A 17,591-nucleotide genomic window follows, 5' to 3' on the forward strand; every position below is an offset into this window, starting at 1 on the left:
TTCTCCCGACCCCCAGTACTGATACCCGACCTTGGCTGGTCCCTGGCCTGGACTGTTGGACCCAGGCTCCATTTGCACCTAACTGCCACCTTCAGCATGCGCCCTAACACAATCCTGCCAATAGGGTTGCCAGACTCAATAGAGGACAGGACTTCTGTGCCTTTAATTGCCCTGCTCTCTTTCGAGTCTGGAAACCTTAAAGAGAAACCAGCAGACCCTTTGTTTAATTTCCAAGCAAAGGGTCTGCTGGTTTCTCTTTAAGGTTTCCAGACTCAAAAGAGAGCAGGGCAATTAAAGGCACAGAAGTCCTGTCCTCTATTGAGTCTGGCAACCCTATATCTGACTGGCAGAAGTTATCAGGCAAAGGTCATTCCAAATCCCAGGCTCATATTTGCTACACTGAGGACAAATATTTACCTTTGAATGAAAGAAACATAACTGATCATTGTTTTTCAGGAACCAATTTATTAGAAAAAAGCGACTAAATTGGTGAGGAGGGAACCACTCCGCTTCGTTAAAAATAAATAGGCAATTATAGGCAATCGTTTGATAGGCAGGTGTCAATTTATGAAAATTATCACCTGCAACCACTGCAAACAACAAAATGAGACTTCCAAGTAATGTCACGAGCTTCAGGCGCAGCAGTTGCCCTTTCAAAGCAGAGAGAAGGACTCAAAAGGTGTAAAAAAAAATCCCCCTTCGAAGGCATTGCTCTGTGGACACCAGGTGCTATTTTCAATGCATGCTAAAATCAAGAGATCTCCTCTTCCTCTACAGGACTTAACTGTGAGAGTGATAATTCGGTCACCTGGGAAGAGAAGGAAGCGCTTGTTATTCTGCGCAATCTGGATCACTTAACTTTCACAGACTGGGGCTGTGTACACAGCATAAACTGAAAGCACATTACTTCCCCCCAAGAACTGTACACCCCTCATACAGCTACATTTTCTAGGACCCTTAATGAATTACTCTTTGTATTTTCAATATCTGTGCCTGGTGCTCTTACACCCATGATCCTTCCCTCCCCGCAGTGGGTGATTTTGGGGGGGGGGGACAGGCTTGCATGCGGGCCTGAGCAATCAGGAATTTGTTTTTGAAATACCCGTCACCTTTCCCTATCTGTCATTCTACTTTCGCACTGCCCAACACACAACCATAGCTGCCAAGTCTCCCGTTTTTCGCGGGAAACCCCCATTTTTAAAGCCGTTTCCCGCTGTTATCCCGAATGGCGATATATCCCGTAATTCCCCCGGATTTTCAAAGCAGCTCCTGCCGGCCAGGGAGGCTCCTTCTGCGCATGTCTGGACATGCGCAGAACCCATTTTGGGTGCCGCTCTTCCCCATGTCCGGGCACTGGAAATCGGGCAACTCTGGCACCTGAAGTCGCTTCTACGCATGTCTGGACATCCGTAGAAGCAACTTCCGGTGCCGCGCTGCTGCTGAGCCCGTATTTAAAAACGGGAGACTTGGCAGCTATGCACACAACTAAAAAGGAGCTTGATCTGACAGGATCTGCCAAGGCTGCAGAATCCCTAATTGCTTTGATGGATTCGATGAGAAGAGCTCTCCCCCAGCTGAAAACCACTGCGAATCTGAGCATGATGGAGGATACACACATGCTAATAGCGACTGCTTTAGCATCTTTGCAAAACGAAAGCCAAAAGTTAACTCATGGTGTTGATGAAGAAGTGCTTCCTTTTGTTCTGATCTGTTAAGATGCCACAGGGCTTGAAAACAGAGCCCTATGGTTCAGACACTGGGTCTCTGTGCAACCCAGGACGCAAGACTCTAGCTGAGAGTTTGCTGCAACAGCCAGCAGTCCTCTTGGCCTCGGGAGCCAGGCGACGGGAAGTCCATCACCGGCTAGAGGCCACCTACTCTTCTGCAAAGCCACCTATCTGGCTGCCTAAGCCAGGCATCCCCAAACTGCGGCCCGCCAGATGTTTTGTGCTACAACTCCCATGATCCCTAGCCAACAGGACCAGTGGTCAGGGATGATGGGAATTGTAGTCCAAAACATCTGGAGGGCCGAAGTTTGGGGATGCCTGGCCTAAGCAAACCTGATAAGCAGTTTATCCTCAGTGAATCTACAACAGATAAACTGTATTTTCTCTGATCACTCTCTCCTATGAAGCTAAGGTGCCCAAGAGATGAGTTTAACAGATCAAAGCAATCAGGCACTGTACATTAGATAATGTTCCAAGTTACCTGGACAAGACCTTTGAGTTCCTCTTCTGTCAAAAGGTCAATGTGGTCTTCCTGAGGACAGCTGTACTCCACAGCTACCTTCCCATTCTCTGAAAACAGTCAAGCAAATGTGGTCAGGCTTGAACAAGCTAAAACAGGGGTCGGCAAGGTTTACCTCGCCTGGGCCGGTTCACTCCAGTGGAGATACCTCTGTGGAATGGATTGTGGGCGCGCATGATGGCATCTGCACAGATGTGATTTCTGGCGCAGCGGAAGCGAGTCCCCGCACCGCACTGGTTTAGTGCCGCGCATGGGGACTCGCCGAATGGGCAGCTCGGTTCGGGGGCAGCTTGTGGGCTGGTTAAACAACCCCTGTGGGCCGATTGTGGCCCATGGGCTTTAGGTTGCCTACCCCTGAGCTAAAACAAGGAAAAAGCTTTCTGTATTATTTTGTAACATGCTTGAAATTTATTTGGGGTTTTATTTATACAGGGCCAGATTCAACTAGACAGACCCACTAGCAGAAGCCTGTGAGAGGACTTCCGCTAGCCCAACAGGGTTTCCCCTCCTCGTCTTCCAGCCCACTCCCTGAAATTGGCTCTGGGCGGTGGTGGAACCCCCAGAACCACACACTGGAGAGAGGAGCTCATTCCATCAGGCAAACAGAAATACTTGTCTCCTTAGTGCTACGTTGAATTCCTCCTGCAGGATTGACATAGGATTTCAGAATTAAAAGTATTGTTCTATATTTCAAAGAGTTATCAAATTGCAGAGCAGGAAGGGGTTCTGAGGGTCATTTAGTCCAACCCCCTGCAATGCAGGAATCTCAACTAGATTGCACATGGCAGCCGCCCCGCCCCCCCCCCCCGCCCAACCTCTGCTTAAAAACCTCCAAGGAAGGAGCCCACAACCTCCCGATGGAATCCATCTCTAGGGAGACAAATGGGTGCCCCAGGAAAGAGCAAATAGAATGTACAGTATATATGAAAAAATAGACAAAAATAAAGAGCCTTGCCTAGAACTATAATGAGAATCTTCTGAAATGCATCCGAGAGGGCCCGATGAACGGCAAGCTTCTGGATGTTGTTCGTGGCCATGAGAAACTCTGAAAGACAGAAGCCAGCAGAAGACCAGATTGTTTCAAGATACATCTGCCTGCCAGCCAACTGTTGTAAGCCTCTGAACCAATGCTTTAAGCCGTAGCAGTTTGAATGTCCTTATAATGTTGGACCTGAAACACTATTATTCCAGATGTCTGTGATATCAAAGAAAATAATTAAATCCGTAATATTACAAAGGAGTATCTCTAATCATAACAAAATGCACAATGAAACTCCAGGTGGTCATTATAGTTCTAATATAAATATAAGGATATTTTTAATGCATTCCTACTAAAAAAAAAGTGGAGTGAGAAAACTACGACTACACATTCCCAGATTTGACTAGGTATTTGTCAGAATAAGGCAGGTCCATGATTTCTTCCATAATTAGACTTCACAAAATATTCATACATTAGGTCTCCATTAGTTCTAAACAACGTCTTAGTATAAGCAATGAATTTCTGCCATCGTGCCCAAAAGCTATCTTGTCTCTGTCTTCTCTCACGATCTTAAAAAAGAAGTCTTTTTTTTGGCACAACTGCAAAATCCCATACCTTTTCATTGATTTTTTTGGTTTACGTACTTTACAAACCAAAAATTTGAACAACACAAAACAGTCCAGTGAAATCTTCTCTACACTGATCTACCACTCAGCAAGGGGACTACGGGTCAGTCGGCATCTTTCAGCCAAACCTATTGTCCAGGATCCTGATTCTTTAGGCTCAAGCAATAACCCTCTTCCTGATCAATGTTCTTGTTGTTGTTGTTTAGTCGTGCCCGACTCTTCGTGACCCCATGGACCAGAGCACGCCAGGCTCTCCTGTCTTCCACTGCCTCCCGCAGTTTGGTCAAACTCATGTTCGTAGCTTCGAGAACACTGTCCAACCATCTTGTCCTCTGTCGTCCCCTTCTCCTTGTGCCCTCAATCTTTCCCAACACCAGGGTCTTTTCCAGTGAGTCTTCTCTTCTCATGAGGTAGCCAAAGTATTAGAACTTCAGCTTCAGGATCTGTCCTTCCAGTGAGCACTCAGGGCTGATTTCCTTAAGAATGGATAGGTTTGATCTTCTTGCAGTCCATGGGTCTCTCAAGCACCATAATTCAAAAGCATCAAATCAATGTTCTTACTGACCACATAATCAACAACAACACTTTTATACTTCCTGTTTCATTCTGTCTTCCCGCCCCACCCCATATTACCTTGGCTGGGATCCACATGAAGCTCAGCCAGACCAACCCCTCTGGTGCGGATCCCATATTGGGGGATGGTTAATTCTTGGACACACAGATACTTGTCGTTCCTGCTCCTGGGCGATGTCCTCACTTCTTCCACGTCATTCTCGTCTTCAAAACCAGATATGTTCTGGAGCTGCTCCCAACAGAAACTGTGTTAGCAAAGGTCTGGCTGCTTTTAGCTACCCCAGAGGTTGCTCCCCTGTCCCTTCATAATTCTAGGGAATCTTTCCGCATGCCAGGACTCAAAAAATGCAGTTGCCAGCTCACCACCAGTGACCAGGAATATTTTTATGGCAACCACTTTTTTGTGGGTGAGCACAAAACAAGTGATTCTTCCTCCAAGTCATGTGGCACAATCAGAGTTCTAGTTTATCTTCTTCTTCTTTTTACAAAAATGCTTTTATTTATTTTTCATAGTATCTCCCTCTCTTCTTGACCGGGGTTTGGGGTGGTGGTCAAAAGCAGTGAAGGTAATTGGTATAGGGTGGCCCCCATCATCCTCTAGGGCCCAGAGGAAGGAGAGAGTGGTTCTCACAAGTTAACACTGAGTTTGGGAGACTTTCACAAGTCGAGAGAGATTTTCCCTGCACCTGAGCAACTCTCCGAGCTCACTGCAAAAGGAGAGGTTTACCCCTCAGCAATCCACCCCGGACAAGCTAGACGACCCAGGAGAGGGGAGCAATTAGCAACTGGTGACAACATCAAAAATGGCTGGCTACTACCGTAAGAGCAGCCGAGATTTGTGGGCCCCTAAAAGCAATGCCTGAAGTGGAAGAAATTGAGGTGGTGAGACGAGACTGTTTATGTCTCCCTGAAAAGAAGAGAGAGAGGACTGGTCTGCTTGAAAAGTGGGCTGGCAGCATCATTATCAACTTTAAAATGCCAGGCATTTGCTTTTTCATTAGGATCACATGGCATGATGATACCCTAGCCCAGGCATCCCCAAACTTCGGCCCTCCAGATGTTTTGGACTACAACTCCCATTATCCCTGACCACTGGTCCTGTTAGCTAGGGACCATGGGAGTTGTAGGACAAAACATCTGGAGGGCCACAGTTTGGGGATGCCTGCCCTAGCCTGTTGTGATCTTCATCTTTTTTTAGTGGGTCTGGGTAAGATCTGTCCCTTTTTATACTACTGCAAGATGAGCATTTTTAAGAAATAAATTTTGTTGTTTAACATTTTGTACTTGTATGGGTTTTTTTTACAATTGTAAGCCATTTTGAGTGATTAATATATGTAATAATGATGATAATAATAATAATAATAATAACAACAACAACAATAATAATAGTGCCACCACCGCATCCCACTTCAAGCACTTCCTATAAAGCTTACAATGGACCTTCGTTTTTTAAAAATCAGATATAATTTGTTCGCTGCCCATAACAGCTGGAGGGCCAAGTTTGGCCACCACTGCCTTAGGTCAGGCTTCCTCAACCTCGGCCCTCCAGATGTTTTTGGCCTACAATTCCCATGATCCCTAGCTAGCAGGACCAGTGGTCAAGGATGATGGGAATTGTAGTCTCAAAATATCTGGAGGGCTGAGTTTGAGGAAACCTGCCTTAGAGGGTAGCCATGACACTTAGCATCCCATATGAAAGTGGGAGTGAAAACAAGAAACCAAAGTGCAAACAGCAGACTATCTTTACCGTAATGATACGACTGGACCAGCTGTTGAAACCAAGGAAGTGATTGGCTAGCTCCCGGCATCTGTAGCTGCTCAAACCCAAGCCTTGCTGTGAAAAGGGCCGCTGTCTGGTACAGATGCAAACCTGGGCATGGAAGGGGTGGGAGGGGAGAAAAAGAAGTCCCAGGTGATAGCGACCCACAATCAGCATCATCTTTTCTTCCACAGGTGAAGACAAGAAGCGATGGCATTTCAACTATTTGCATCAAGAGCTAGGGTTGCCAGACTCAATAGAGGACAGGACTCCTGTGCCTTTAATTGCTTGGAAATTAAACAAAGGGTCTGCTGGTTTCTCTTTAAGGTTTCCAGACTCAAAAGAAAGCAGGACAATTAAAGGCACAGGAGTCCTGTCCTCTATTGAGTCTGGCAACCCTATCAAGAGCAGTTTCAAAACATTATCCCATTCAGTTTGGTTTTTTTAAACACAAAGCAAAGCCTTACAATGGTTTCAAAATCTTACTGTTTTCTTTGCATTAAGAAAAGAAGCTTTTGCCACCCCACCCATCAATATGAAGTCGCAGGAAGAGGAAGGAACTGCTTCCTGGCCTTGGGATCTGTAGCAGCATGACATGGAAGGGGGAAGGTATAAGTGGTCACCCTAGGAGGGCAATAGTGATGGAAGAGTGGGAGGAGGGGATTGGCAATAAACCAAGCAGTGGGTGGCACTGTGGTCTAAACCAAGGGTCCCCAAACTAAGGCTGGATGTGGCCCAATTGCCTTCTAAATCCGGCCCACAGGCGGTCCAGGAATCAGCATGTTTTTACATGAGTAGAATGTGTCCTTTTATTTAAAATGCATCTCTGGGTTATTTGTGGGGCATTGGAATTCGTTCATTTCCCCCCCAAAAAAATATAGTCCGGCCCAACCACAAGGTCTGAGGGACAGTTGACTGGCCCCCTGCTGAAAAAGTTTGCTGACCCCTGGTCTAAACCACTGAGCCTCTTGGGCTTGCCGATCTGAAGATCGGCGGTTTGAATCCCCGCGACGGGGTGAGCTCCTGTTGCTCTGTCCCAGGTCCTGCCAACTTAGGAGTTCGAAAGCACACCAGTGCAAGTAGATAAATAGATATCTCCTGCAGCAGGAAGGTAAACGGGGTTTCCGTGCGCTCTGATTTCCATCACGGTGTTCTGTTGAGTAAGAAGCGGTTTAGTCCTGCTGGCCACATGATCTGAAAAGCTGTCAGCGGACAAACGCCAGCTGCCTTGGCCTGAAAGCGAGATGAGCACCACAACCCCATAGTCGCCTTTGACTGGACTTAACTGTCCAGGGGTCCTTTACTTTTCTTTTTACAAAACGTGTATATATCGAGAGTACAAATACTGATGCTTATTTTCACAGAGACTTTAAAGAATGAATTTGCAAACTGATGAAGAAATGTGGGGAACTGGACTTAAGAATGGGGGGGGGATGAGTACCTGCTATAATGTCTGAAATTGGAGGTGCTGAGCCATGAGGTTAATGCAGTGTTGGTGGTGCTAAGCGCTATTGATTTACAGTCAAACTATACATGATGTGAAGGACCTGTGATTGAAATGTGCAACGTGTTTTTATTTTACAAACAACAACAACAACCCAACAGCTGTGTGAGTCCCCACTTGAATTGGGATGGGGACACAGGGCCAGAGTGTTATGTGGCAGTTGGAGAAGCTTTGTGGCTGCTTTTGGTAAAATAAAAAGATGTCAGAAATTCCTGTCATGGTACCTTCTACATCCTGCTTCTAACCCCAGGCGGAAACTACCTCATTGCATTAGAATTTACTCATAAGCGCACACCAGCTATTCTGTAGGGAATACACCTGTAACATAGACACAGTCTTAAGCTTCTGCACTGGTAAGATACCTTCAAAGGGGATTTCTGAAACAAGGGCCGCTGGTTACAAGCACATTGTGCCTTGCTGGCATCTCTCGCCGAGTAGAACTTCACAAGGGCATAATAGCCAGGCCCAGCGACTGGAGCATTTTGGTGAACCCTCACGGAATAGAGCGGCCCAAATGCAGAGAAAGTTAAATATAAAGCATGCTGGAAGGGAAGAAAAGAAATTCCATTGGAAAAAGCAAAGCAAGAAAATCTACTACCGTAGCATAGCCAACTGCATGAGGCCTCTGCAGGATAAGATTCCAGGTGCTATGGCAGAGTAAAAGGTACTGTAGATCCATGGGGCACAATGTACCAAAACAAGCTCCACTGAAAATAATAGGGGCTGTGCCCATATAACATGCTACAATCCTTTGTCTCAGTTCAGTCCTCATGTGATAGCATTCAACCTCTTGATATTTTGTCCAATTGAAGATGCTGCTTTTGACCTTTATAGTCTTTCACAGCTTGGGGATCAGGCACCCTAAAGACCACTTTATCCCCTATCAACTTGCCCAGGCACAAAGAATTTCCACAGCGGCTCCTCTCAGAGCATCAGCAGCTGAGATTGCAAGCAATTTTATTGTGAAGCTGCTCCCTTAAGGCACCCCCTTTCTATCAGGTATCAGGCTAATCAATTTTTTATTCCTTGGGGGATTTTTTAATGCTTTGGACCGAGAAATAGCATTGAGAGCGCAACCTATTTTCAAACCGGTTGTTTTCACTTTACTGTTTTAATTGCTTATTTCAGTTGTGTGTTGTGCTAATGGTTCATTACCTTTTAACTGGCTTAGTGCGCATTTTATCGTTGTTTTGATTCCTAAACTGCATCATATACCGCCCTGGGATAAATATCTATACAGTAAAAGCCTGGAATAAGCTAATGTGTTTCTGATCCGTTTTACAAAGCTAGGAACTGGTCGTCACTCCAAAGCGCGAAGACCGATTCAAAAGCTGCTTCCAATCAGAGACAAGGAATCAGCGGGACTCCTGATCTTATTGGACTACAACTTCCGCCAGCCGCAGCCAGCACAGCCGGTAGTCAGGGATGATGGGAGTTGTAGTCCAACAACACTGCGAGAACAGCGAAAGGTCCCCGCGGGCTCCCCTGCCCCGCTCGAAGAGTTCCGGGCCAGGCTGAGGCTAGCCAGTCCCGCGTCTGCTGCCCATCCCGACGTTCGTCCGTACACGGATCCAGCGGAGGCAGGACAGGAACGACAGCTCCTCCCGTGAGCCCTTTCAAATAAAGTTCCGCTTCCAAACCATTCAAAGAAATTTGCGCGCCATGTCCCCGGCAGCATAAACGCTATTTTTTCATTTAAATTAATTTCTTTTTCTTTTTTAAGCAGAGCCGAAACCAGGGCAGTTCTTAGCCCCGGGCAAGCAAACGGGCTACTAGACACTGTGCGACCCGACACGCGTTCGCGAGCAGACCCGAACGTCTGAAGAGGTCTGCAAAGAAACCCGCACTCGCCCATGCATGCATGTCGGGCGCCAAAGGTTCCCCACCCGAATACCTGAATAACCCACCCAAACACAGGGCAAATCCAAGGAAACAGGAAACTATTGCTGCCTTGCAGGGGGGTTGGACTAGATGACCCTCAGGGATCCATAGCTGCCAAGTTATCCCTTTTTTTAAGGGATTTTCCCTTATGCTGAATAGGCTTCCTCGCAAGAAAAGGGAAAACTTGGCAGCTATGCAGGGATCCCCTCTACAATTCTGCCATCTTGCCTCTGACGCGTCTGTCTCCAATCCCAAAACGAGCAGGGTCCGTCCATTTCCATCCGGGACGCGGAACTCCACTATTTCTGCCATGGGTGAGCTGCAGAGCATGAAGCGGATTTGCAGCCAAAAAAAGAAACGCCCTCTTCCCTCCTGGGGGCGGCCCCCTCGTCCACGTGTTTGCTCCGGTGACTTCCCGGGATTCCCTCCGCCCTCGCCCCCTGCGTCGATATTCAACACCAAACCTCAACTCTGGAGCACAAAAAAGCCCCCAATAAATTAAGGCTGCACTGCAGTCTTACAGGACGCTTCCTTATTGAGAGGTGAATATGCTCTTGAACTATATATTCCCGTTGTATGGAAATGGAGAACAGGACAGCGATTGGATGTTTGGATTCTGCTCGCACTAATAGTGACCAAGAAACTGATACCGATGAATTGGAGGAACAGAGATAGGATTCCCCTTAATCGATGGCTTGACAACAGGGCAACCTTTGCAAGATATGAATGGACAGCTTATACCGGTAGATCCATACTTTCTTTGGATAAAAAACAATGATACCTGGAATGAGTAATTGTTGGGTTACTGCTGACAATTCTATGTGTACAGTATTAGGGTAATATACACATCTGTATATTAATGTATGGTACCGTAATAGAAGGTTTTTCTTTTTAAAAAACTATTATTATTTTGACAAAATACTAATCATGAATAAATAAGAATAAAAAAATGTGCACCCCACCCCCGACACCATTCCCAACCTCCCAAAATGTCAACACCACTTGCGATGGTTTGACCCCTTTCCATTTTAACAGTGCAAATTCTACAAACACCTTCCGTATCTCCGCAAAATAATTTCTCCTGCATATTCCCCGTCTTACCTTAATGTTGTTGTTTAGTCGTTTAGTCGTGTCCGACTCTTCGTGACCCCCATGGACCATAGCACGCCAGGCACTCCTGTCTTGCACTGCCTCCTGCAGTTTGGTCAAACTCATGTTCGTAGCTTCAAGAACACTGTCCAACCATCTCATCCTTCTCCTAGTGCCCTCAATCTTTCCCAACATCAGGGTCTTTTCCAAGGAGTCTTCTCTTCTCATGAGGTGGCCAAAGTATTGGAGCCTCAGCTTCACGATCTGTCCTTCCATTGAGCACTCAGGGCTGATTTCCTTTAGGATGGATAGGTTTGATCTTCTTGCAGTCCATAGGACTCTCAAGAGTCTCCTCCAGCACCAGAATTCAAAAGCATCAATTCTTCGGCGATCAGCCTTCTTTATGGTCCAGCTCTCACTTCCATACATCACTACTGGGAAAACCATAGCTTTAACTATACGGACCTTTGTAGGCAAGGTGATGTCTCTGCTTTTTAAGATGCTGTCTAGGTTTGTCATTGCTTTTCTCCCAAGAAGCAAGTGTCTTTTAATTTCATGACTGCTGTCACCATCTGCAGTGATCAAGGAGCCCAAGAAAGTAAAATCTCTCACTGCCTCAATTTCTTCCCCTTCTATTTGCCAGGAGGTGATGGGACCAGTGGCCATGATCTTGGTTTTTTTGATGTTGAGCTTCAGACCATATTTTGCGCTCTCCTCTCTCACCCTCATTAAAAGGTTCTTTAATTCCTCCTCACTTTCTGCCATCAAGGTTGTGTCATCTGCATATCTGAGGGTGTTGATATTTACCTTAATACCACATGTTAATTTATCATTAAGAGATATATCCCACACCTCTTTATACCTTTCTTCCATTTTACATTCTGCTTGCCCCTTCCACTTCCTAGCTATAATAATTCATGCAGCTGTCAATAAATTTGTAAGCAAGTCTTTCATAGCTGCAAACCCTCCACCCCATCATAAATTGATAATAATGCTACCTCTGGACTTTTGGTCAGCTTTAACCCAGTGATTTCTGTACAAATACGTACAAAAAAATGTACATCTTTACACCTCCACCACATGTGACTGTAAGTCCCGGTTTACTGGCATCCCCTCCAACATAATACGGAATATTCTTTGTTTATTTGATTTAATCTGACTGGTGTTAAATACCAAAATCAAATTAATTTATCATAATTTTCTTTTATTCTTATGAAAGGTTTCTCTCCCCCCCCATTCTCACTTCTTTCTTTGTTCTTCTTTCTTCTCTTAATAAAATATCAATAATAATTTTTTAAAACTCTGGAGCACGAAGCCACAGTAAATTAAGGCTGCAGTTACTTACTGAGCACGGTGGGATTTGTTTTCAAGTAAACATGGATTAGGCTGCACATAACTTTTCAGCCAGTGCAGAGCACTTTTACTGGAATAACTACAGACTGTCTGGCCAGAGTGGTGCATGCTCTAGTTATCTCCCGCTTGGACTACTGCAATGCGCTCTACGTGGGGCTACCTTCGAAGGTGACCTGGAAACTACAACTAATCCAGAATGCAGCAGCTAGACTGGTGACTGGGAGTGGCCATCGAGACCACATAACACCGGTCCTGAAAGACCTACATTGGCTCCCAGGCCATTTCCGAGCACAATTCAAAGTGTTGGTGCTGACCTTTAAAGCCCTAAATGGCCTCAGCCCAGTATATCTGAAGGAGCATCTCCACCCCCCATTGTTCTGCCCGGACACTGAGGTTCATCTCCAAGGGCCTTCTGGCGGTTCCCTCCCTACGAAAAGTGAGGTTAGAGGGAACCGGGCAGAGGGCCTTCTTAGTAGTGGCTCGCCCTGTGGAACACCCTTCTCCCAGATGTCAAGGAAATAATACAGTGGAACCTCACGCTGCAGACGTAATCTGTGACGTAGGCACATCCGCAACCCGCAGCGTTCGCATCCTGAACGCAGGCGCCGGCACGATTTCGCTCTTCTGCGCATGCGGGAGCGGCGAAACCCGGAAGTAACCTGTTCCTGTACTTCCAGGTTTCCCACGGTCCGCAACCCGAAAACAGGTAACCTGAAGCGGCCGTAACATGAGGTATGACTGTTCCTGACTTTTAGAAGACATCTGAAGCCAGCCCTGTTTAGGGGAGCTTTGAATGTTTGATCTTTTATCGCTGCTATTATTATTATTATTATTATTATTATTATTATTATTCTGTTCGGAGCTGCCCAGATGGGCAGGATATAAATAAATAAATAAATGTTATTATTACTATTATGAAGGCTCATCCAGACTTGCACTTGTACCATGCCTAGAAAGCAGATGTCCCAGAAGTTTTGCCCTTGCCCACTCCTTTCCCTGTGGAAAACCAGCTCTCTAGCACTAAATCGGAAGAAATGTCAATCCGGAGGAAACCCAGCTGGTGTTTGGTCCGATTTAGCACTAAAGATCAGGTTTTCCCCAGGGGAAAGAGGCAGGGCAAATGGAAGTTTGGATGATCCTAGAATCATAACCAACCAGGGCTAGATTGGCATCCTTCCGTCTCAGGAGACAAGAGAGGAGTGCTCCTTTGGGGGTGAAGTCAAACTGTTGGAGGTTTGCAGGAGAGACATGTTTTGTTGCATCTGGTCAGGGATAAAGAGGGAAGGAAAGGGCTTTCAAATCAGAAGGTGACAAGAACTTTATCTAGAAACAAAGCACAGGGATTTCTTTCTTTCTTTCTTTTTTTAATGGAATAAGTCCCATAGGCACAAACACTATGAGTGATTTGCAATTTATGTGCATTTAACTTGTGCACATTCAGCTTTATTCGCTTGGCAAATAAAAAATCATAAATGGATTGGACGTCCTGGAAATAAACCTTTGGCAGTCTCACTTGCCACTAAACTCAGTGTGCTTTGACTGTACACAATTTTGGCTTTAGGCACTTTCTCTGGAACGTCAACCCAGCATAAGTTGAGAGTCACCCTCGCTTCAGACCTTCATGCAACTTTCATGAAAGGTGGAAGGGGGCTTCTAAGGACACGTCCTTAAAACATGCATGATCGAGAACCCACTTAACACAAGGTTCCTGACTGTAGGGAGGTTCAATGGAGCATGCTTAGAAGGGTCCCCCCCCCCGCTTTCAGGCCTTCACAGTTGGAAATAAACCTGATGGGGGCAAGGGCCTATCTGAGTTGATCCAATACAAATAACAATGTCTGAATGGCAAAACTATAGGCAAAACTGCGTTTATTTTTACAAGTACAAAGAAGCATAGAGGGTTCTTCCCAGCAGCACACGAGGTCACAGCAGAGGCATCAGCAGCACACTAACTCCAGGCCTTGGGAAATGGTGCCGAAGGGAGAGGTAGATCTCTTCTGCCCTCAGATGGTGCAGTTAACTTCCCCGAAACGCCGGCACTTCATCACTTTCAGGTAGGTCTCCACCTTGTGCAGGTCCTTCTTGAAGCAGGACAGAAGGCCGTAGTTTTTCAGCAGAGCGTCTTCGCTCCGGAGGTTGACGTCAAATTTGTCGTAGGTGGGCCTGAGCAGCTGGACGCCCCGTGAGCTCCCGTCCTCCAGCTCCTGTGGGGAAATACGCTCTTGCAAATGGGAAAGGTACTATGACAGACCTTTAAAGCCCTAAACGGCCTCGGCCCTGAAGGAGCGTCTCCAGCCCCATCGTTCAGCCCGGACACCGAGGTCCAGCTCCAAGGACCTTCTGGCGGTTCCCTCACTGCAAGAAGGGAAGTTACAGGGAACCAGGCAGAGGGCCTTCTCAGTAGTGGCGCCCGCCCTGTGGAGTGCCCTCCCAACAGATGTCAAGGAAATAAAGAACTATTTGTCTTTTGGAAGACATCTTAAGGCAGCCATGTTTAGGGAAGTTTTTAATGTTTGATCTGAAGGCAGCCCTGTTTAGGGAAGTTTTTAATGTATTGTGCTTTTAATATTCTGTTGGGAGCTGCCCAGCTTACCTTCCAAGTCCCGGACTGCAGAATCCGGGACCGGCAGCCGTGTGACACCGGAAGTTGCGTCGACGTAACTTCCGGTGTCGCTTTGCCCTTCTATGGGCACCAAAAATGGCCGCTGCTGGCTTCAAAAGTCGCTTGTACGCATGTCAGGAAGTGCGTCGACGCAACTTCCGGTGTCGCTCCGCCCATCTATGGGCACCAAAAATGGCTGCCACCGACACCAGAAGTCGCTTCTATGCACTTCCGGACATGTGTAGATGCGACTTTTGAAGCCGGCGGTGGCCATTTTTCGTGCCCATAGAAGGGCAAATCGGAAAGAAAAAAATGGCCGCCAGCAGGAGAAAATAACGGAGAAAAACGGGAGACGAAGCGATACAGGGGACCACCGGGAAAAGGTAAGTAAAAACGGGGGTTTCCCGGGGAAAACGGGGTACTTGGCAGCTATGCCGCCCAGAATGGCTGGGGAAACCCAGCCGGATGGGCGGGGTATAAATAAATAAATATTATTAGGAAACATGGCCCCAAATCCCAAACTTGGGAGATTTTGAAATTTTCCCGCCGTTTGCTTCATGACTAATTATGACAACTGCTCCCCTGTATTGTGGGTGGGCGGAGGCAGAGGCTTGCATGCAGCCCCTGGAATGGGAGAAGGCAGGTAGAAAGTGTCTATTGGCAAGCATTTGAAGCCTACAGTATCTCTCTAGGTACTACTGCAAAATCGAGTAAGGGGCCTTGCAAAGGCAGTTGTGCAATGGATGGGTTGAGATGCAGCAGCAGCAATGCGGGACTCAGCAGCAGTTACTGCTTCCGGTCCCCGTCCCCGTCCCCCCCCCCCCAATGTGGCTTAATTGCAAGTTGAGAGCATTAAATGCCTTGTTGGGTGAGGCCAAAAGAGAAGCTCACATGAGCACAACTTCCATTCCGCAGCAACTGTCTCCAATCAGGGAAGTTAGCACACAGTCATCGTGGTTAGTAGGGTGACCGGAACTGCAGCTTCACTCAAAGGGAACTGCTTGCCCCTTTGCCCCTTGGGAACAGATGGCTTACCCTCATGAGAGCCTGGATACCTTCTTCCAAGTCTTGGAGTTTTTCATACACTCTGTCCGAAGTCCCAAAGACCAGACTATTAGTGAACACCCTGCTTAGGAACCGTACAGGACCGAGCCAGGACTGAATGAGAGTTAGCGAAAACCTGAGCAGCTCCATGTCCTCGGAGGGAAAATAAACAGAGGCCAGTGTTAAAAAGAACCATAACGTGTCACTCGTCGTCGTCGTCATCTCTCTCTCTCCCCCCCCCCCCGGCCACCATAGCCTTCAAGATTGAAGATACTCTGTTAAGTACGTCATCTCTGTGCCAAACCAGCTTTGCACAAGCAAAGTAAAACGCTGTTGTGGTGCTGACAAAAACCGCTTCTGATCCCTGAATCTGATTTTTTTCCCCTGCAGGAAGGAAAGTGAAGAGGGAAACACGGGAAAGGGTGAAATAAGGCTTGCTTTGATGCAACATCCTCTAACCTACCCTCAAACAAATCAGAATGGATGCTCATTCAACAGTAGGCATCTAAGTTCTCTGCAAACAAATAAGATTGCTCCATAACAAGGTTGCCAAGAAGCGCCCTTGATAACTTTCTAAAGAGTTGTGAATGCCAGATGATGCTTATAAAGCTGGCGGATGCAATTCTCTCAATGGGCATGAGTGGCTGGAAACATTACTTCCTCAGTGATTGATTCCTCAGTTACGTTGTTTGGGACAAGTTATGTTCAGATGGCAGCTGGAAAGAAAATGGGATTGGAAAGTATTGTTACAGAAGTTGGGAGCTGCCCTACTGATTGCCAAGTGGGACAATGGGAAGCTGAACACACAATACACGCAAATTCCAGATTTTGCACCTTGATGCAGCCATTCCATAAAATAAGGCAACAACCTACTGTTCTTTGCTGGGCATCTTCCTTCCCTGTGGGCGCAGGGATGGTTTCGGAATAACAGTATGAAGACGGAGAGTTTTTGTTGGAATACCGCTGGGCTTCTGAGATGTAGGAACGTTCCTGAAAAGGAAAAAAAAGCCACAAAATGCTACGAGGGTTGCTTCCTCCATCCACTGTTTAGCCAGGAGCAAAGGTGAAGTAGAGGCTGGATATGGGGCTGCCAAGCCAAGTTATAATTGTGCCTGAGCGGCACTCAGCCGCCCTTGTTTACTGTCAGAAGGAATGATGATATAGAAACCAAATGGATGCATTTCTGAATGGTACATATGGTGGAATCTACACACATATTTTTAAAAAACCGCTGTGAAAAGACTTTTTTAAAAAACATTTTTAAAAATACATAGAATTTGGCATAACTCACTGTCGCCATCTACTGTCACATTTGTATATTGCACTTTACAACACATTTAAAATGTTTTATATGCAGCTGTATAGCTGAGTCCTATTACTCACAAACTCCTTGAAGGTATCAGCTGCCAGCAGGTGAAGATGCTGTGCCCTTATAACTGCATTGGCAAACAGGCTGGAGAGGGGCATTGCGGGAAAGGCGGTTGTTCCCTTCGGCCATTGCAGGGCCAAAATAGTCAGAGCAATGACAAACAGAGAAGAAGGTCTAGAAGCTGCAAAAGAAGATGGAGGCTGAGATTCTCAGATCAAAGGAGAGTCCTTTGCAATGCGTGCAACATAATTGAAAGAAGCAAAGTGACACTTAAGCAGCTCATTTAAATCCATGCTTTGGGCAAATCTTCCAATTTGATATATTCTGCTAAAGCCGAGCTCCAGTCTGGGTGGATCTCTGTTCATCTCTGAAAAGCCTTATACGTAATCAACCTCTAAAAACAACGATAGGCAACCTGTGGCCCTCAAGATGTGATATGACTCCAACTCACACCAGCCCCAGCCAACGTTGCCCGCAGTCAAGAATGATGGGTGTTGGAGTTCAATGATGTCTGGACTCTGGAGAGTCACATCGCCTTTTCAGGTGAGCAAAGTTAAAGGTTACA

At 46.4% G+C, this 17,591-nt stretch overlaps 2 protein-coding genes across 2 annotated transcripts; both read right to left on the reverse strand.

Annotated features, from left to right (window-relative positions):
* Positions 1-241: 241 nt before the first annotated feature.
* Positions 242-9,900, reverse strand: RDM1 (RAD52 motif containing 1). The gene is made up of 7 exons (XM_035137106.2): positions 9,798-9,900; positions 8,051-8,230; positions 6,173-6,295; positions 4,486-4,654; positions 3,203-3,292; positions 2,209-2,297; positions 242-808 (listed from the first exon to the last, which is right to left on the reverse strand). Exons 1-7 carry the CDS (start codon positions 9,897-9,899, stop codon positions 752-754), a joined length of 810 nt encoding a protein of 269 aa, XP_034992997.1. The 5' UTR covers position 9,900; the 3' UTR covers positions 242-751.
* A 4,114-nt stretch (positions 9,901-14,014) lies between these two features.
* On the reverse strand, positions 14,015-17,155 carry LOC118094575 (somatotropin). The gene is given in 5 exon segments (XM_060282076.1): positions 14,015-14,215; positions 15,649-15,810; positions 16,531-16,647; positions 17,041-17,073; positions 17,075-17,155. Coding segments are annotated over 5 exon segments (594 nt in total).
* Between the last annotated feature and the right edge of the window lie 436 nt (positions 17,156-17,591).

Source organism: Zootoca vivipara, chromosome 13 (assembly GCF_963506605.1).
Source record: "Zootoca vivipara chromosome 13, rZooViv1.1, whole genome shotgun sequence".
Taxonomy (NCBI): Eukaryota; Metazoa; Chordata; class Lepidosauria; order Squamata; family Lacertidae; genus Zootoca; species Zootoca vivipara.

Excerpts from the sequence above, each read along its gene's own strand:
- RDM1 (XM_035137106.2), bottom strand. The coding sequence starts at position 9,899 with ATGCTCTGCAGCTCACCCATGGCAGAAATAGTGGAGTTCCGCGTCCCG. Across the intron at positions 8,231-9,797 it reads TGGAGACAGACGCGTCAGAG|CATGCTTTATATTTAACTTT; the intron begins GCAAGATGGCAG and ends CTTCCCTTCCAG. Across the intron at positions 3,293-4,485 it reads TCATGTGGATCCCAGCCAAG|AGTTTCTCATGGCCACGAAC; the intron begins GTAATATGGGGT and ends TCTGTCTTTCAG.